Source organism: Phocoena phocoena, chromosome 19, assembly GCF_963924675.1.
Source record: "Phocoena phocoena chromosome 19, mPhoPho1.1, whole genome shotgun sequence".
In the NCBI taxonomy this organism is placed as follows: domain Eukaryota; kingdom Metazoa; phylum Chordata; class Mammalia; order Artiodactyla; family Phocoenidae; genus Phocoena; species Phocoena phocoena.
In genome coordinates, this window is record NC_089237.1 from 14,610,499 (window position 1) to 14,632,185 (window position 21,687).

Genomic DNA, 21,687 nt, shown 5'->3' on the forward strand with positions numbered 1-21,687 from the left:
ACAGTGGGTAAGACAGTAAGTTAAACTTGATGGCCCAGCTAGTTAACTGGATGCCAGCTAGCTAACTGGAGGTATGATGGGTTCAGAGTTCACAAGAGACACAGAATCAAACTTGTCTTAGCTAAAAAATGGCAATTACTCTCAACCAGATTACAAGAGCCTTGGAGCCTTGAAGGCTGTTAAGGCAGGGAGGGAACACCAATCCTGCTGTAGGATGAGGGCCCTGAGCATGACTGAAGTAGATGACCAGCAAGAGGGGTTTCTCTAGCCGCTACACCTGCAGCTCTAGGTAAGCTGCAGTTACGGTGATATTCGAAACTGAAAACAGGAGAAGGCCCTACCTAAAGCCAGCAAACATCAAATCTACGAGGCCAGCTACCATCTCAGGAAGACTAGGGCCCCTCATCACTGCCCAAGAGTTACCAGTGAAAGCTCTTAACTAAATGCTTAATTTCAGACTGACCTGGAAAGCTGCTTTCATTGCCGTCAGCCGATCTCCCATGGCTCCTGTGGAGGGCTTGTAGGCCTCATAATTGCTCATTACATTGTTGTTACTTCCTCGGTCCTAAAAAATAAACACACTCATGAGGATGGAAGAGTAAGTAGGAAAGCCCACTGCCACAGACTGGGCCTCAATATACTGAAAACTGAAGTGGGAGCTGAAATGGGAATGGGAAAGTTTTAGAAAGTTAGGCTTTGTGAGAAAAGGCACGGTAATGAATCATTTAAAAATGCTTATGCCTTTCAACCCAGTAATTCTATTTCTGGGAACTAACCCTAATAGTCAGAAATGAGGTCAGATTATGCCCAAAGCTGATCACTCGGCATTATTTACAGACACAAATATAAACATGTTTATGTAATTATATAAAAATTATGTTAAGGCTGAAAAGGCCACAAGGCAGTACAGCACATACATGACTGCTCAGGCTCCAAGTCCAGACCCTAAAGAGTCTGAAATCTCAGCTTCAGTACTCACCACAGTGTAAGCTTGGGTGCCTCAGTTTTATCCTCTGTACTTACTCTGAGTGGCTGTGGAGACTGAGCTAACGTGTGGCTGCCTGGGCTGGCCCTGGCACACGTTCAGTTCTCACTATCATCTGCCTGATCCACATCATCATCATCACTGTAACATGGGGACAGATTTTTTATGTAACAAAGACACCAAGTTAACTATGATGATGCAGAAATGGAGACTGGCAGCTTTCTTCCTTGGCTTAAGAAAGTGACAGGAAACAAAGTTAAGAAAGCCAGTCAGGGGGAGCTTCTGTTACTGTTTTGTGAGAAAAGCTAGCTCTCATATCTCTGGTTCGATTTCCCAGAATGTAGGAATCATTCCTGAGTTTAGTTACAAGCTGTAGCTGGAGTTTACAGAGTGACCCTCTGCTCTAGGCCAGTGCTGGAGGGCTGGTGGACAGACTGCTGGGCCCCACCTCCGGAGCTGGATTCACCAGGTCTAGGGTGGGGCACGAGTTTGCATTTGCTACTGGTCCAGGGACCACAGTTTAAGAACCACTGCTAATCTAAACTGGTATCCTGAGCACGCCGAGTCAGTCAAGGACACACAGGTGCTTCTTCAATAGAAAGTCACGTTAAGAGGCTCTCAGACAAGAATAATCCTAACATCCAGGACTCACCGTGTTCTCAGAGCCGAGGCCAGGCCGCTCCCTGTAGCCTAGGCCTCCTCCACCAATGTTCAGCTTTTTCCCTTTCCCTCCTTTGAAGCGGGATTTCCGAAACCAGGCATTCTGCATTGAACACAATTCAAGGTTAAGACATGGGAGGAAGAGGCGCCCAGAGGAACGGGACGAGATCAAAAAGGAAACTAAATGGGAAGAACTTTGTGTTTCATCTTTTGCGAAGGTATCTATAGCAAAGGAGGAACTGTTCATAGGTACCACGGATTAGCTTCTTTTTGGTAGCTTCATCCGTCATATTTGTCAGGAGCCTTATCTAAGGCTTCCTTTTACTGCTCCTTCCTTCCTTCAGGGGCTCCAGGAAGTGATTAAGATACACCTCAAATGCAGAGTAGTTACTCTGGCCATTTCTAACTTCCTTGAGGAAAATGAATTTATTCTCTATTTCTCAGACAATCTATATATAACATCTCTGGGGGTGGTTAGAGCTTTATCTGACAATCACGTTACACTCAAAAAGTACCTGAGGGCTTCCCTGGTGGCGCAGTGGTTAAGAATCCACCTGCCAATGCAGGGGACACAGGTTCGAGCCCTAGGTCCAGGAAGATCCCACATGCTGCAGAGCAACTAAGTCCAAGTGCCACAACTACTGAGCCTGCGCCCTAGAGCCCGCGAGCCACAACTACTGAGGCCCGCGCGCCTAGAGCCCGTGCTCCACAACAGAGAAGCCACCGCAATGAGAAGCCCACGCACCACAACGAGGAGTAGCCCCTGTTCACTGCAACTAGAGAAAGCTCGCGCACAGCAACGAAGACCAAACACAGCCAAAAATAAAATAAATGTATTAAAAAGTACTTGAAAGGTAGGGCAGGCTGGGCAAGGTGCTAATCAGGGAAGCTGATCAGTCTGAGAGCAGAGAAAGCCTGAGGCACAATGAGATGTAGGAAAACGCCACAGACAAAATACATCTTGTATTTAATTCAGGACTGGCTCTCTGGGAAAGGAAAGGAAAGATGATTCTACTCTCCCCTGCAATGCAGGTCCTTTACTCCCAGGTCTGGAAGCACAGGCAGTACCACAGTACAACTGCATTATGGGTGAACAGTTCTGTAGGCTGGCCTATGAATCTGAAAAACACGTAAGTCTCTACTATCAGTCTCTACAAATCCATTTGTAATTTGGGGACTGTGTGTATTAAGACAACTCACGGTTGAATTAATCAGTAGAATGCCTTACTCAGTTTTAAATGGGTAAGCAGTGTAGTCAAAGGTCTGAGATCTAGGTCTGAGAAGTAGTGAAATACATTTTTTTTTTAAAGACATCATACATTTTTAGCTCCCCAAAGAAAAAACTGTTTGGGGAAAAGGGCAGTGAGGAGACTAGTAGCTTTCTTTGATATTAAATTTGCTCACAAGTGTGACATGGGGCAAGCAGAAAGAAATGTCACAGGGACAGATTTTAGCACAAAGGAATAGCTTTTCAACATAAATGCTGCTGAAAGGAGAGGATGAGAGGACAGACCAGATGAGTTTTAATGTCCTACAATACCAATCTATACTTCATAAGTGCTGCCTGCCCAACTTTACTGTCATGTTTCTATGTTATCTGCCTCTGGCATATTGAAATTTTTTCGCTTAGTTTTACACCCTGGAGCAACCTGAAGTGTGTCCAGCCCCTCACCTGCATGGCCAGATCTAGGAGTTCCTTGGAAACATGTTGATTGGCTCCTTCCAAGTTCCGGACAAGGTCACCGGCAAAATTGCTGTCCTTGGGTGTCAGCAAGGTATAGGCCACGCCTTTCTCACCCGCTCGTCCTGTTCGGCCAATCCTATGCGTATGGGTATCAATATCTCGGGCCACATCATAGTTAATGACAGTCTTAATTGAAGGAATGTCCAGACCACGGGCTGATATAAAAAACAAAATTCTTTTATTCTTTATCAGGAGCTAAAACACCAAAGTGTCCCCAAATGCTAACCTAAGAACCCACATTCCTCTTATCTAAGCAAAGTACATGATTTGGTGTGCTGAGATACAGGCATGTAAGCTGCCCTTCTAGAACAAATGCCACTATCGTAGATTCTATGATGCTGGGTCAACTTAGTGTGTAAGGGACATCTATCTTCTACTATCAATAACCTGCCGTGGCCTCACTCTTGAACCAGAGATATGTAAAAAAAAAAAAAAAAAAGTAAAACCAACATCAAATGTGTCCTGAAGCTGAGAAGTGATCTCCTTTCTGCGAGAAAATACCAGTTTTTAAGGGCAGCTATTAAAATTCAGCAGAACAAACTCAAAAATCACACTTCAAAACTTTTTCTGATCTTGAGTGAAGTATGCCAAACTAAATAATCAATGTAAGATACGTACTATATTCAGACACACAACAGGGGCATAGCCCACGATGTGACTGTGTGAACAATTTCTTCCCCAAGTGTCTTCCAACTGCAGAGATTCTTTTTTTCAGAGGAACATTAAATGAAAAGTGATGGGCTTCCCTGGTGGCGCAGTGGTTGAGGGTCTGCCTGCCGACGCAGGGGACGCGGGTTCGTGCCCCGGTCTGGGAGGATCCCACGTGCCGCAGAGCGGCTGGGCCCATGAGCCATGGCCGCTGAGCCTGCGTGTCCAGAGCCTGTGCTCCGCGGCGGGAGGGGCCACAGCAGTGAGGGGCCCATGTACCGCAAAAAAAAAAAAAAAAAAGTGGTACCCAGAGCTCCAGACTGTAATCACTGTGCTCTGAACTGCTGCACCACAGGATGTGGCCAGCCAGGCCAGCAGAGTGCCTTCAATCAGCCTCCTCAGATATTAAAGGTCTTATATAGCAACACAGAGCACCCTTATAGCATGGTTACTGGGGAAATTCATACCCTACCTGCAACATCTGTGGCCACGAGGACTGGGATGTCCTTTTTCTTAAAGTCTGAAATAACCTTGTTTCTTTCACTCTGATCCATGTCACCATGGAGCAGGCCAAGACTATGACCCTCCTGTTTAAGGTTATTGGCTAGCTCTTCAGCATTGGCTTTTTTAGTAACAAACAGAAGGACACTTCCTGAAGAGGTGAACTCCACTAGACGCCGGGTGAGCCAGTTCCATTTACTAGGCCCAGAATGCAGAATCTCCACAATCTGAGTCACATCTTCATTTGCCTGAAAAGAAATAAATGAAAAAGATAATTGCGACATTTGTGCCACAGGGCACGTGAATTAGGACCAGCCATCACATTTTCTACCTGCACCTGGAAGAACCTTGAATAATCCCTCTTCTCCTTGGGCCTTTCTTCAGCAAGTCAAGTGTAGCTCAAATTTTACATCCCTTAGCAAATCACAGTGTTCTCCACCTCCCCTGACGTGTACATACACCTAATAATCTGTAAGCCCCAGTGCTTTGCTCAATACTTCTCTATATGCCTATTCAGATTATTCCTAATAGAGTAAGCTCCTCTTCTGTCCTTCCCACTTACTGTTCCTAGTACAATTCATACATGCACACAGAAGGCACTCAGTGATGAAAAGCAGACAATGTCAAAAAGCTAACTGCACAGAACTTTAATAAATACACCAAGCAAACTAAGGAATTCTCAAAGCAGCCTTAATTGATTTTCAAATCACAATTCAGAGAAATTTTCCACATAGGACATATTTATAGGTAAGGAAAAAAAACCTTTAACTCATTTTCAACAGGCCTTTCAAATCTCCCCACTCCATGCTGTGCAGGCCTACTCCCACAATCACTTATGATGTCAGTTCCATCCTAACTGACCAGTAGTCTTTCAGGCAAAACCTGCTTTTTCCCTCAAAAAATATTTTTTTAAAAAAACCTTTTATTCCGGAAAAAACTTTAACATTCAAAAAGAGTAAAATGAACAAAATCAACTCCCATGTATCCATCACCAAGCTTCAACAATTATTAACATTTTGCCAATCACGCTTCACCTGTTCCCCCAACCCTGGTGTTTTTAAAGCAAATTTGAAACATGTTGCCTCATCTGTAAATGCGTAACATTTTTTTCTCAATAGTGAGAAATTAATTCCATGTCACCATAGTAAGAGAAATAACCCACTGGGATCCTGTCCAGCCCTGCTTAGGGTTACCTCTCCAATATCCCCCTGCACCACACGAATAGGATCAATCAGGATGTCTCTGGCCAGTTTTTCAATCTTTTTCCGAAAAGTTGCACTGAATAAGAGAGCTAAAAGGTAAAGTAAATTCTGTTAAAGAAACAATATGACTTCTTTTCTGAATACCCACTAAGCTTCCCACTGACACTGCTCAGTTTTTAAAAAAATAAACCCACCTGAACTTTAAATTTAGTTTAAAAATTAATTCACTAAGGAAAAAAAAAAACTTGCCCTTATTCTAACTTTATGCATTTTCAGTTAAGACAGGGGTTGTCAGCATGGTTCAGAAAAAGGCTCTTGACTTCAAATCAGCATATCTGCACTGTGTATTGCCTCTAGCCAGTGATAAAACTTTATGAATTGGGGCAAGTAATTAAATCCTCAGCCTTGGTTTCATCATCTATAAAAATGAGCAAGTTCTATCTAATGATCTCTAAGGTCCTGTCCCCATCATTATCTTCCCCTTTATGGTTCCTCACTAGAACACACGTGATCATTTTTGCTGCCATAGCTGTGAGTGCTTATAAAATAAACAAGTGTTTATTCTGAGTACAAACATGGCTTAATGAAACTGCTTCATACGTACTCTGTCTGTCAGGACGGACATGACTTGCTATGGATCGCACCTGGTACTCTGGAAGAAGCAGAACAGTAAAATTAGTATCATACCTCTGTATGACAGTTTGGGATGCCTGGGAAAAGTCATTTTAGTAAAAATCTTCACATGAGACATTATAAGAATTAAGGAAATTCTGGAACTCCTAGACCTATCACTCAGTATGAAACTCAGAAACAATTACCCCAGCACCATTGGCTGGGCCCAGGGATGATCCAATCCATAAAGATAGCTATTTAGAATTTTCACACAGCTGGTTAAGTCAAGGAGGACAGGAAAGCAAAAGGCCTTGAATGATATGATATCCACCTACCTAAGAACACAGACCTTGACCTCCACAAAGGCATATGAATAAAAATAAAGCCTAGAGACGATATTCCCCTTATATTCACAGGTACTTTCAAATGTCCTCAACCCAGTTAAGCCTATACTTTTCCTGAAAAAGGTCCTAAAAATAGTTAATGTCTTAGCAATATCTCTATGGTCTAATCCTATCCAGGAGTATTTTTAGCTTCTCTCGTGCAGAGAAAAAATTAAGTCTAGAAAGATATGGAAAAAACTAGTATCATGAGGACGGGGACAGAAGAAACTGGTATTCAAGGCATACCAAATCCCATGTCAAACATTCGATCTGCTTCATCAAATACAAGGTAAGAGACTCTTTGAAGGTTGGTAGCTTTCTTCTTCACATGATCAATAAGTCGACCCTATGAGATCCAGAAAATGAATAGTAAGCATAGTCATCCCAGTGTCTGCTGGACACTGGTTCCAGGATCACCCACACTCACCCCCCATGAGGACGCTCAAGTCCCTTAAACAAAATGAAGGAGTGTTTGCACATGCAACCCACACACACCCTCCTGTATCCTTTAAACCATCTCTACTTATAATACCTAATGCAACGTAAATGCTACGTAAATAGTTGCCAGCACGCAGCAAATTCAAGTTTTGCTTTTTGGAATTTTTTTCCCGAATATTTTCAATCCTTAGTTGGTGAAACTCACAGGGAAACCTGCCGATGTGGAGGGCCGATTGTATAATTAAAGGCATTTACAAGAACTTTCTAGAGTTCCACTCCTGGCAAAAGTGCTAATACTCCAGTCTTAGACCGTAATAGATACTGCTCTGACAGCCTCAGACTTTACGCACTGCAGAGCCCAAAAGAACAGAAAATCTGAAAACGCAACGGGATTCTTCCTTTACGTTAATTTTGATTTACATTGTGGAAAGATGGTCAGAACTATTTTTTGTGAGGCATTCTGAAATTACCTAAGTTAAAGCCTTATTAATGGGTTTTAATGTTTAAACTACAATCTTCTAGGCAGTTCTGACCATACCCTGAACAACTTTCTGATTCTTGGTGCTCTCAGTAAGCATGGATCCCTTTTCTAGGAGAGCATAAGAAAAACTGTTTGCTATAGAGGGCAATTCACAGCAGAGAGAATCTTATTGGACTGCTGTTTTAGGCTAGCAATCAAAATTAAACCAAAGCCACCAGCTGTCATTGCATCAGAGTATTCTTAACCCTGCTTTACCACATTTTAGGGGAAATGCCCTCCAACAACTAACCATTTTTTTTCATACCAAGAGAGGCTGATAAGCTATTTAAACACAAGACATACTTACTGGTGTACAGACAACAATCTCTGCCCCTTCCTGAAGGGCCTTGGCCTGCTCCCACATGCTCCCTCCTCCATACACGGCCACTGATCGGAGATTATACGCTTTCCCAAACCGCTTGCATTCTGCGTGGATCTACAAAGTTGACATAATGACATATTATTAACAAACTGTGACAACAGATACCTCTGTCATAACCCAAAAGGGAGCTATGAAAAACGCACAGAATGCGGTATCAATAGAAAATCAAAAGCTAGAAAATGCTTTAAAAACACAATTTTACTTATAAAGTAAATGAACAGAGCGCCATTATCGTATCTTAACAGGCTATCTAAAATCTTGCTGTGATTATTCTGTTTCACCTCTCTTCCCGACCCTGGTACTGCCCTTCTACCAAACAGAATGAATTAACCCAGGAGGAAAACTTATAATACAGTTCCCACATTAATTTGGTTATACAGAAAATCTATAACACATAATATTTTCCAGAAGTTTCCTGGTAGCACAACAATGTGAATGTACTTAATGCCACTTAACGGTACATTTAAAAATGGCTATAATAGTAAATTTTGTGTATTTCACTACAATTAAAAAAAAGTTTCCTGGTAATTCTACCCATTTGACTGGCTAGTCCCTTACCAGTTAACATATGGAGGGGGGGCTTCTACACAAAGCACATACCTGCTGACAAAGCTCCCTAGTAGGACACACAATCACTGCAATTGGTCCATCACCTGGTTCCAATTCTTTCTGGTCCATTATATGAATCAACATGGGCCAGATAAAGGCCGCAGTTTTCCCACTGCCTGTTTTGGCAATACCAATCATGTCTCTACCACTTAATGCCACAGGTACACCCTAGAGAAAAAGAAAAAAAAAAAAATCCACTCCAAACTTTCAATTTTAAAGATGTGCTGAAGGAAATTCTGTGGAAGGGTAAATGACTATTAATGACATTTATTTCCAATGGAACAAAAATGTCCTGGGCTATGCATACTGGCTATGGAATAACAAGAAATACCTGGAATTCCCATTAACTTTTTGATCTGTAGAAAATATTATCATTGCTAAAATTTTTTAAAATTTGTCCCCCTTGTGAAGGTCGAGACTGTCTCATCCACATACTGAACTGCGTAGAAATGAATAAAATCCATATATTAATGAGAAACAGAAGCTATTCCTTTCAGTTATGAGAATTTTCAGGCCATGGACAAAGGAATCCTCATAATCGACAGTGCTAAACTTCTCTATGCACAAATTTTATTTTGTTCAGTCTAGGCCTAATGAACTATTTTCTTCAGATCATATTTTCAAGACATTTATCAGACACAAAAGAACATTTCCCAGCCCCTTAGCAACTTTTTTAAAAAATAGGTTAAGTAGATTTATTAATATAGGATGCTTGTGAAAGACACAAGTGGGCAGGCAAGAGGGCTCTGCCCCAAGAACTAAGCAGACTACATTTTTATAATCAAAGGAAAAGTGCGGAGGGGAGAAGACCACCTCATGTCCTAGGTCGCAGGCAAGTTCCTAGGACAGGCTGCCAAGTGAGGGTCCTTCCTTGGCTTTGCACAGGAAAGAATTCAAGAGCCAGCCATAGTAAAGTGAAAGCAGTTTATTTAGAAAGACACACATTCCATAGACAGAATGCAGTCCACCTGAGAAGGTGAGAACAGCCAGCAACTTCTTAAGAGTGGTAAAAAATTCACTTTTGCTCTTTAATTTTTAAACGTTTCAAAAATTCTATCCATGTCAATACAGTTCTATACTAAACTTTCATTGCTTTAACTTGTTAAAAAAAAAAGTCACAATGTCATTCTACTTCATTTTTCTTTCAACATGTTTTACTTACCTGGCACTGTATTGGAGTGGGCTGTGTGTACTCAGATTTCCGAATCTGGTGCATAAGTTGCTCATCAAACCCAAAATGAGCAAAACTACTTCCTGGTCTAGGAGGTGCAGCACCAGAAACCTAGAGATAAAGACAACTTGCAGGAATGACTGTACTTCAAAACAAACAGCATTAGAAGTTCAAGAACATTTGCCTGTATCTACCTAGCATTTAGTTGGGAGTATGAAGAAGTGAAAATATAAGTCTGTAGCTAATAGCCTACACTGTTTGAAAAGGTAAAATTCAAATAATAACAGGTCTAAAACCTCATATAAAAAACTCCAAGATAAATGTTCCTGAGATAATAGTCATATCATTTTAAATGATTATGGGCCTAGAAATCTCTTAAATCAAAATCAATTTTCTCATAAGAAATAAAAAGATGTTCAGTAAATTGGAAAAAGCCATTAATATACTTCTTCCATTTGCATAACTATTAACCAGGTGGTAGAAAAAATAAAATTTACTCTTGAAATAAACAGTGCAAATGAGCTCCAAATTCAGACACGTCTATACCCACTAGTTACAAAGATATTGTCTACTGTCTCCAATTTCAGTGATGCCTGAAGAGCTAACATCCCGCTTAGTGATGATCCAGACACTGCCAAACGTTGTTTGAACTGCACCCAGGTGAAGAACTGGGCTCCACCTCCATCAAGGTTTCTCAGGTGATGCTGATATTTCCAACCAGGATTTCACTTAGAAGTTTTTTTGAAGGGGTACTTCTTAGAAAACAGACAAGTACATACGTATACATACACACACACACACACACACACACACACACACACACACACACACACACACACACACCCTCCCACCCACCTACCCTCAGAAAACACAAGTTCAAACATCATGTAGCAACTGGTAAGGCCAGAAAGTTGTCCACACAAGAGCATACATCACTGTATTATCTGTGTGTTTCACTTAACATCTAGCAGCACCCTAAACAATGTGGTCAGTGTGCAACCCAAAGCTTTTTAGTGGACAATTTAAACTACTATTCTGATATTAGTACATGCATATTTTTTAAAGTTGTTAATTTCTTCTTCTAATTAAAAATGCGTGCTGTATATAGTTTGAGAAGCAAGTGTATCTTAATTTCGAAATAGTCTAAAACTTCCAATATTGTCCACATCTATTAATCTTGTCTCCTCTTCCTGAAGATGGGAACCCCTTGCCTTCATCTCTAGCCCACCCAACGCAGTTCTTAGCATACTGTTCTCACTGCAGAAATACTTGCTGATTAGTTTTCAGGTCACATGACCTATTGTTCCAACACAACACACAAAGTTGACTGAACACATACATATAGTATTCATGTGTATCACATGAAAGAATGAATAATCCTATCCTAAAACAGCTGTAAGACTAAAACAACAAAATCAAGACACAAGAGCCCAAGGGATCTAATTATTACTTTATCAAAGATAGTTCAGGGACTATTAGAAAAGAAATTCAAGATTACTTCAGTTTGGATAAGCAGTAATACTAACCCTGCACTAATTAACATTAATATGAATATTTGCCTTAATGGCTGACTTACCCGAAGATTGAGCTTATGCCGGAGATCTATTAGCTGCTGTGGGGTGAGGTTGGTTATCTCTTCATGTTCATTGTAAAAATTTTTTTCAAATGGTGGATAGTCAATCTGCAGGTCCAATTATTCAAAGTTAGTCTAGAATTCAAGAGTCAATCCTGTAAGTTTGATTTTAATACAAAATAACCTTTCACAAATATTATACAAGTAAAGCCATAACCAGCTAGAGAGAACAAAGGAATTCATTTATTCATGACACAAATCCCGAAAGTACAGCCAGTACTTTTTCTTGTTCCTGTTTTCAATAAACACCAACCTATTTCCTAAAGAGACTCTTTAGGACACCTCAGGTTTGAACAGCCTTGATGCAAACTAGGGAATCTCTAATGCCAAAAAGGACTCAGATATTCCATCATATAACATTTAAATATGTTTTGCAGTAAGCTGTTCACCTAGATCTCGGCATTTAAAAACATTTCTAATATTTCCTTTGGGGAAAGCTCTACCTTTAGAGGGAGTTCCATTCTTTTTAAAAACATGGAACTGTTTACATAACTTTTAAGAAATGTATGGCCAAGCATTTCCAGTTCCAAAGAGGGAAGAAGTCATTTCTGCTAATCTTTCATAGCTTACTGTACTAAGAATACAAAACACTAGCATATTACCACATGTGAATCTGGCTAAATGATTCTCTTTCTGACATGATATGTCTACAATAAACTTATTCTTTAAGGAGAACTTAAGCCTTTCATAGGTGGTCAAAAATTTCATAACTCGAGATACAGCCTAAAATTTATTATCTTTCTATGGTACTATCAACAAAAAGAAAGAATTTAGTTTTATTATTAACAGGACCTTTGGTTATGCTCCCCACAATGCTGCACTAAGCCCTTTTCTTCAGTTCTCTTCTCTTACCAGAACAGAAGGTCCATGAGGGCAAGAATTTTTGTCTTTGTTCACAAAAATTTACAAATATGTAAATTTTTTACACACACACATTTTTTTTTTTAACCCAGAAGAGAGGAAAAAAAAAGAAGAATGTGAAGAAAGGGGTATCCTTTCTTCATATCTGGTCTCTCCTGGCAGACTTCTCATTATATTAAGACAACTGTGGGATATCCCAGGCAGGATAATGAAGTTTGACCACTTTGTCAAATATCTCAAATATTTTATTAAATGAATATTTCAAATATTTGAGCTTTTCCTTATTAGCTTTTCACTCTTTATCATGCATGCATCCTCCTAGATCAGTTTCAGATATTTAACTTGCCACATGTAAAAATGCCAACTCCTTATGTGGTAACAGCTGTGCCAAAGGAAACATTTAAAAAGCTGAATATAACCCATACTCCAGTCTAGACCAGTAGTTCTCAAACTTTTTAGTCTCATGTACCCTTTACACTTAACAGAAACACAATGAGCTTTTGTTTATGTAGGTTAAATCTACTGATATTTACTGTATTAAACTTAAAACAAATTTTAAAATTCATGTTAAAGTAACAACAAACCTGGGAACCTACCTCAACATAATAAAGGCCATATATGACAAACCCACAGCCAACATTGTTCTCAATGGTGAAAAACGGAAACCATTTCCTCTAAGATCAGGAACAAGACAAGGTTGCCCACACTCACCACTATTATTCAACATAGTTTTGGAAGTTTTAGCCACAGCAATCAGAGAAGAAAAAGAAATAAAAGGAATCCAAATTGAAAAAGAAGAAGTAAAACTGCCACTGTTTGCAGATGACATGATACTATACATAGAGAATCCTAAAGATGCCACCAGATAACTACTAGAGCTAATCAATGAATTTGGTTGAGTAGCAGGATACAAAATTTAATGCACAAAAATCTCTTGCAGTCCTATACACTAACGATGAAAAATCCGAAAGAGAAATTAAGGAAACACTCCCATTTACCTTTGCAACAAAAAGAATAAAATACCTACGAATAAACCTACCTAGGAAGACAAAAGACCTGTATGCAGAAAGCTAAGACACTGATGAAAGAAATTAATGATGACACAAACAGATGGAGAGATATACTATGTTCCTGGATTGGAAGAATCAACATTGTGAAAATGACTATACTACCCAAAGCAATCTACAGATTCAATGCAATCCCTATCAAACTACCAATGGCATTTTTCACAGAATTAGAACAAAAAAGTGCACTATTTGTATGGGAACACAAAAGACCCCGATTAGCCAAAACAATCTTGAGAAAGAAAAACGGAGCTGGAGGAATCAGGCTGACTTCAGACTACACTACAAACCTACAGTTATCAAGACAGTATGGTACTGGCACAAAAACAGAAATATAGATCAATGGTACACGATAGAAAGCCCAGAGATGAACCCATGCACATAAGGTCACCTTATCTTTGATAAAGGAGGCAAGAGGATACAATGGAGAAAAGACAGCCTCTTCAATAAGTGGTGCAGGGAAAACTGGACAGCTACACGTAAAAGAATGAAATTAGAACACTTCTTAACACCATACACAAAAATAAACTCAAAATGGATTAAAGACTTAAATGTAAGGGCAGACACTATAAAACTCTTAGAGGAAAACACAGGGAGAACACTCTATGACATAAATCACAGTAAGATCCTTTTTTGACCCACCTCCTAGAGAAAGGGAAATAAAAACAAAAACAAATGGGACCTAAAGAAACTTAAAAGCTTTTGCACAGCAAAGGAAAATGAAAAGGGACTTCCCTGGTGGCACAGTGGTTAAGAATCTGCCTGCCAATGCATAGGACACGGGTTCGAGCCCTGGTCCAGGAAGATTCCCACATGCCGCGGAGCAACACGGTGCACTGCAAATGAGCCTGCGCTCTAGAGCCCGCAAGCCACAACTACTGAAGCCCGCGTGCCTAGAGCCCATGTTCCGCAACTAAGAGAAGCCACAATGAGAAGCCGCACACAGCAAAGAAGAGTAGCCCCCACTGGCCACAACTAGAGAAAGCCCGCGCACAGCAATGAAGACCCAACACAGCCAAAAATAATAAATAATTAAATAAATTTATTTTAAAAAGATGAAAAGACAACCCCAGAATGGGAGAAAATATTTGCAAATGAAGCAACGGACAAAGGATTAATCTCCAAAATTTACAAGCAGCTCAATATCAAAAAAAACAAACAACCCAATCCAAAAATGGGCAGAAGACCTAAATAGACATCTCTCCAAAGAAGATATACAGATTGCCAACAAACACATGAAAAGATGCTCAGCATCACTAATCATTAGAGAAATGCAAATCAAAACTACAATGAGGTATATCTCCTCACACCAGTCAGAATGGCCACCATGAAAAAATCTACAAACAATATATTCTGGAGAGGGTGTGGAAAAAAGGGAACCCTCTTGCACTGTTGGGAATGTAAATTGATGCAGCCACTATGGAGAACAGTATGGAGGTTCCTTACAAAACTAAATATAGAACTACCATATGACCCAGCAATCCCACTACTGGGCATATACCCTGAGATAACCATAATTCAAAAAGAGTCATGTACCACAATGTTCACTGCAGCTCTATTTACAATAGCCAGGACATGGAAGCAACCTAAGTGTCCATCAACAGATGAATGGATAAAGAAGATGTGGCATATATATACAATGGAATATTACTCAGCCATAAAAAGGAACGAAATTGAGTTATTTGTAGTGAGGTGGATGGACCTAGGGTCTGTCATACAGAGTGAAGTAAGTCAGAAAGAGAAAAACAAATACCATATGCTAACAAATACCATATGCTAACACATATATATGGAATCTAAAAAAAAAAAAAATGGTTCTAATGAACCTAGGGGCAGGACAGGAATAAAGACACAGACACAGAGAATGGACCTGAAGACAAGGGGAGGGGGAAGGGTAAGCTGGAACGAAGTGAGAGAGTAGCACTGACATATATACACTACCAAATGTAAAATAGATAGCTAGTGGGAAGCAGCCACATAGCACAGGGAGATCAGCTCGGTGCTCTGCGACCAACTAGAGGGCTGGGATAAGGAGGGTGGGAGGGAGATGCAAGAGGGAGGGGGATATGGGGATATATGTATGCATATAGCTGATTCACTTTGTTATACAGCAGAAACTAACACAATACTGTAAAGCAATTATACTCCAATTAAGATGTTAAAAAAAACCCACAACAAACCCATCACACTTTAACATAAATGCTTTAATAAAAGTAATTTTTTTATAACATTCCTTTACATTTTTGCAAATCATTCTAATGTCTGACTAAGAAAATATTTCCTACTGCAAACTGTTGCAATGTTGTTTTGATTAAAGCCAAGGAAATCTGTCCTCACAAAGATATGTAGTTGGAAAAGGGACAGGAGTATTTATTAATAATCTTTTCAGATGCTTGTGGACTTTAACTCTTCTTCAATACTATACTAAACCTTGACAAGTTGACATTTCTCAAAGATTATTTTCATTGTGTAATCTGAAACTGTATCAACTAACTTTTACATTCTGTTACATTACAATTCATCCGTCTATCATGCACTTTGAATGGAGCCTTTACTCACGCATGATTTTGTAACATCGTGTATTGGCCATTTGAAAACAATGGTTCACTGAAATGGTCTGCAGATCATCCAAAACATTTCATTATATAATTTAAAAACTATATATATCATGGTTGATTATCAACAGACTTTAAGTATTAGAAAGCTATCAAGCTCACCATGGTGAATATGTTTCCCAAATTCTAATTTTTGCTTGAAAGCTTGATTTTCTATCATTGGCAATAGACACTTTTGTTTTCCTTGAAGTCTCATTCATTTTCTCAAGTGAAAATGGTGTTCCATGAAAAAAGAGCATCTAGCTTAGCTCACAACTCGAACACCTAAGTGCCTTTCCTTGAGACAACTGTCATATTTTGGCATGCAATAGAAATGATTTGCCCTTCCCATTTTGTCACAGGATAAAAAGACATGTTAACATAAAGGTCAAGATTTAATAAATATTTTTTAATGTTTCATCAAGGATACTGTTAAGTGAAACTGGCTTGTATCTGTTTTGGGTTTTTTTGGGGGGAGCGGTGTGTGACTGTGATGATCTGGCAGGGAGAAGCAACTGGTGCTACTATCTTGATTCATGTTAATGAATCAGCATTGCTTTTAGTCACTGGTGCAAATGCTGACACAGTGAAAAAGGTAAATGATCTCAGCATTACTATGAAAATTCTTTTGACTTTGTAGACTCCGTGAAAAGATCCTTCTAGGACTCCTTGGACCACACTTTGAGAACCACTGCTCCAGATCTATGCAAGGTCTAGTCGGATATTTAACCTGGATGAAATACTGATTTCCCCCCCACCGCAAGTGAGTACACTGATATCCTCATTTCCTTTTCCTGATTTAAGGGCCATGTAATTCCTGGTTCCACTTTGAAGGAACAACTCCTCATCTGCTCCAGATCTAGGAAAAATACTAAAGATTTGCAGCAATTAAAAAGCAAATGCAGGGGCTTCCCTGGTCGTGCAGTGGTTGAGAATCCACCTGCCAATGCAGGGGACACACGTTCGAGCCCTGGTCCGGGAAGATCCCACATGCCGCAGAGTAACTAAGCCCGTGCGCCACAACTACTGAGCCTGTGCCCTAGAGCTCGTGAGCCATAACTACTGAGCCCGTGTGCCACAACTACTGAAGCCCACGCGCCTAGAGCCCATGCTCTGCAACAAGAGAAGCTACAGCAATGGGAAGCCCATGCACCACAACGAAGAGTAGCCCCCGCTGTCCACAACTAGAGAAAGCCCGCAAACAGCAACAAAGACCCAACACAGCCAAAAATAAATTTATTTTAAAAATAAATAATAAATTTTTAAAAATAATTAATTCATTAATTTTTAAAAAAGCAAATGCAGGCCCACGGACCCACTGTGAGATGAAGATGGTAAGTGATGGTGCAGAAAACAAGTACAATTGTTTGAAAAAAAACTGAATGTGAGCAAGTGACTCAGCTGTACCTTCAACAGTATAGGCTACGAAGTCTCAACCACTCAGTCACCTTCTGACTCAACCATTTGGTAAAGATGACAAGAGTCCAAAGAAATAGTCTCATGACATAATAAGGAGTACGAATCAGGAGATTGGGAAAACCTAAATATTAAAGCTAAAGAAAACTGTATCAGCTTGAAAGAAGAGTCAAATTCAGCAAGAAACACCATACCTCTGAATGATCAATGGGAGGAAGAGGATCAATGATTTTTTTGGAAGGTGCAATTGGATTTCCATCACTATCATATTCCAAATTATCTTCCTCTTCCTCCTGAACCACGCCAGCAGTTGGATTCTCTGCCATGTACCGAAAATAAGCTTCCTGCAGGAAAGCACAAGAACATAATCATACCCAAGTATAAATGAGAACATTTCTGCTCCTGTAATTAGTGCATACAGTGTACAGATAACTGCACAGTTTAAATACCTACCAAGACTCTTACTAGCAATGATTCCATTAACAATAGCAGTATTCAGAGGGACAATCAGAGGAAATGAATGAGACGGTTACTACCATAAAATGATTTAGCTTGCTTAAAAGAAGACATATATCTGTCTGTTCCACAGCCTTCCTCAGGTGGGGTGCCCAGAGCTGTGGAACACATGCTGTGGCTTTAACAATCCAAGTTTGGAAGGTGACACTGATTAGAAGGGTCACAAACCTGGGAAAGGCTCACTCTGGTTCCCTTCTCACCATCCCACAACTGAATGGGGGAAAAAAAATACTAACGAATAAAAACCCTAAAGGACAGTCATTTAATTAATGTTCCATCTTGAAACACAAGAATCACAAACAGAACTCTTAGAAACAGGTAGAGGTTAGATGTTGCTAGAGTCCATCCGTAGATCCCACTCTACTCTACTCCTTGATTTATCAGAAGAAACATTAATTTTGGATTAAAAAAATCAAGCTGAATAAAGCTCATATTTGCTTTTGATATCATAGTTGATCAAAAGTTCCATCTTCAACATGGGGGAAAGTCACATGAATCTTTATATTACCAACTGGTCACACACGCAGAAAAACAGCAAGTCAAATGACATTCCCTGCTGAACGTCAGGAATGGCCATTTCAGTGAAGGCAAGCTCTAGCTTGTCCCCAGTACAGACTTTGTGGGGTAAAAGTAAAAGAAATACTGCATAGGAACTCACTTGGTCATCTTCCTCTTCAATGTCATCTCGAATACCCCTGGAAAAACAAGCGGAGAAACAAACTTCCCTGCAAATGTTCCACATACCCAGCTCCATACTTATAGCACATTAGTGTTGAATTCCATATAGCACAGGAACTCTCAACACTAACAATAACAAAGCAGCAATAAGCACACTGTAAACTATCCATCCATCATACACGTCTGGTTTCATTCTATAAGCCACAGTTTGCATTTCTTTTGAATGGGATGATATGGTACCCCTAGAAACATCAAATACTAACAAGAACATAGGGAGTAAAAACTTTTGAAGAGAGATACCCAAGGACCCCAGCCTTGTCAACCCCATACAACAAACACAGTACAGTGTTTAATATAAAGCATTTTATATAAAAAAAAAAAAAAACCCTGCATTTGGTACATGCTAAAAAGACTGTCACAACTTTCTTAATGTGCCCCAGAGTTTCTAGCCCTGGAGTAACTGCATTCAGCCAAAATCCTTGGGGACAGAGAGAAAAACTACATCAACTCTTTTTAAAATTTGGGACTAAAACTCCCAAACAGTTCACATGGAGAAGCGGACCATCGCCACTTGCATCTCTCAGGAGCTGTGGACAGTATGGCTGCTTAGTTCCCATAAGCATCTCTTTTTAATCAGACTTTCTGCCTAACCTAGAGCACTTGCTATCCCTAAGGCAAGCAGCACCGCCAGTGAAGGGCAGCTGGAAGAGGATGCAGCACACAGTAAACGCCAAAGAGAGGGCTGAACCTCCATATGGCACAGGAACCTTGGGGAGGGCCTGAGCACTGACTGCCAAGTAGAGGTAAAAGTCCAACCATGCCTCCCTGTACTTGGTAAAAAAGCCTTAAGAAGAGTATATTCAGCAAGGGGACGAGGAGAATTCTCTTTCCTAGAAAATAAAGTATTTCAAGTTCTGACTAGTGGCTAAAGCATGTCACCCCTTAAATAAATTAGGTTTTATTATTAAAAATATAGTTTTTTGTATACAATCACCATTACTTCTTAAAATCAATCACACAGGCATAAGTCTATTTTTTTTCATAAGTCTATTTTATATCAGTTATGGGACAAGACTGAAAAATGAACCCAAACTTTAGTAATGATGCTCTCTCGATTCTCTCTGTAACTCATTCTTGTGTTTACTAAAAACTATTTATAGTTGAATACCAAAAAGAATGCTTTTTAATTACTATAAGAAATATTATTCAAGATACAGAAATAACTTTAAGTCATTTGTGTATTTTAATTTTTCTCTATAAACTTTGGGGGTATAGGCTTTGCAATACTGTAGCAATTTTTATGTAACTTTTTTGAGGGAGAAGAAAACAACTTACTTTACGTTTTTTCTTTCCTTGTCCTTTTCTTCAAGTCTCTTCATGTCTCTAGCCGCTTGATCCTAATGAAACAAAAGGCCGCAAGGAATCACCAACTAAAAACACTGAAAGGGAAATTTCTTTATAAAGAATTTTTAGATTCAAACAAGCACCACCACAGTTTTAGCTATGCATTTTAACAACTGCATTTCGATGCAATCAAATTGTTTGACAATTATTTTTTAAAGAGAAATACCCACATGTTCTAAAAACTTGACTGTACATGGATTGCTTAATTTTTATCTGCAAATATACCATGCATGGAAAAATCAGCAAAAATTCTTGATTGATCACTTTAAAGAGTTAATGATATAATTACCAATGGAGCTAGTAAAAAGTGCAGATTTCTAGATCTGGCTCTGGGAAGGTGGTTCTCAGCCTGGGGTAATTTTGTCCCCCATGGACATCTGGCCCTGTCAGGAGACACTTCTGGTTGTCATAACTTGGGGTGGGGGATTGTTACTAACATCTAGTGAGTAAAGGCCATAGATACTGCTAAACATCCTACAATGCACAGGACAGTCCACAAAACAGAATTATCCAGCCCTAAATGTCAATAATCCTGAGGTTGAAAAACTTTAATCTAAATAAACCTACTACATCAGAACCCTTTGGGTTAGACTTAAATGCATGTAGTTTTTCCATTTTCCATAGGCAATTCTTATACACCTCAAATTGATAATTATTGATCTAAATTAATTCTTTGTTTTATACATGTGAAAATCAAGGTCAGAAGAATTAAGTAATTTTCCCCAAGGTTAAAACACATTCTGCATAACTGTTTCTTGTTACAAAGTAACGTGAGTTTTTCTGACTCCTCTGATGTAAAAAAATGCCACTATATATAACCTGGCATAGTCAGATGTTCTATCTAATCAAAAGTTCCTGATAAAGGAGAATTATTTTAAAAAGAAATATTACACATAAATGCTATTTTTCAAGGGACTGAACTACACATAAGATATAGTGAAGCCTACGGGTGAAGATGACTATGCAATGTAACGTAAGAAAAGGGCCACAAACACTGACAGAACGTATTTTTTAGCCTACATAAATCTGTTTTGAAACACTAGCTAAAAATCAATCTTCGTCTAGTTCAAACACTAGAAAAGTTGTTTACACCTGAGATCACGGATTAATGCAATACCTTGGCAACAACACTCTCCCCAAGATCAGATAATATCCAATCTCTGTCCTAAAATCAGCAAAACCCCTCTGGATACTATACCAAAAAAATACCCAGAAGAATGATACTATATCAGAAAGATTTAACCTCCAAACAGCTTCAACTACTTGAAATTCCAAGCAAGTGAATTTGGGCCATTCTTGGATACTCCTACTCAAAAAGGGCTATGCCAGCTTGCATTACCAAACATTAAATCTAAATTTAAACAGAGAAAATCAAAAGTTGATTTTTATTCTAATTCATCACTAGGGATCTGAAGAAATGAGACACATAGCCCTTTGGGAAATGCCCATATCTCAAAAAGATGGGGGGAAAAAAAAGACATGTATAAGACATCTCAAACAAGACAAACCATTTATTTATTGCCTTTAGTTCTAGATAGAATCATTTAACATACTCTATTTACTAAATTGCTACCATGTTGCAAAGCACATGTATGTTCTGAGTAGTTTTGGTTAATCATTATGACAGAAATACACAAAGCTACAAGAACTCAGATACTGAATGATA

At 39.3% G+C, this 21,687-nt stretch overlaps 1 protein-coding gene across 1 annotated transcript in view; it reads right to left on the bottom strand.

Moving 5' to 3' along the window:
- The window catches only part of DDX42 (DEAD-box helicase 42), a 42,817-nt gene that overhangs the window by 920 nt on the left and 20,210 nt on the right, over positions 1-21,687 (bottom strand). Inside the window, 14 exon segments of the mRNA XM_065896832.1 lie at positions 464-565; positions 1,638-1,748; positions 3,318-3,544; positions 4,510-4,786; positions 5,732-5,829; positions 6,345-6,392; positions 6,982-7,081; positions 8,001-8,129; positions 8,676-8,852; positions 9,847-9,966; positions 11,432-11,536; positions 17,618-17,767; positions 18,598-18,634; positions 19,953-20,014. Of these exon segments, the coding sequence (XP_065752904.1) occupies positions 464-565; positions 1,638-1,748; positions 3,318-3,544; positions 4,510-4,786; positions 5,732-5,829; positions 6,345-6,392; positions 6,982-7,081; positions 8,001-8,129; positions 8,676-8,852; positions 9,847-9,966; positions 11,432-11,536; positions 17,618-17,767; positions 18,598-18,634; positions 19,953-20,014 (1,743 nt within the window).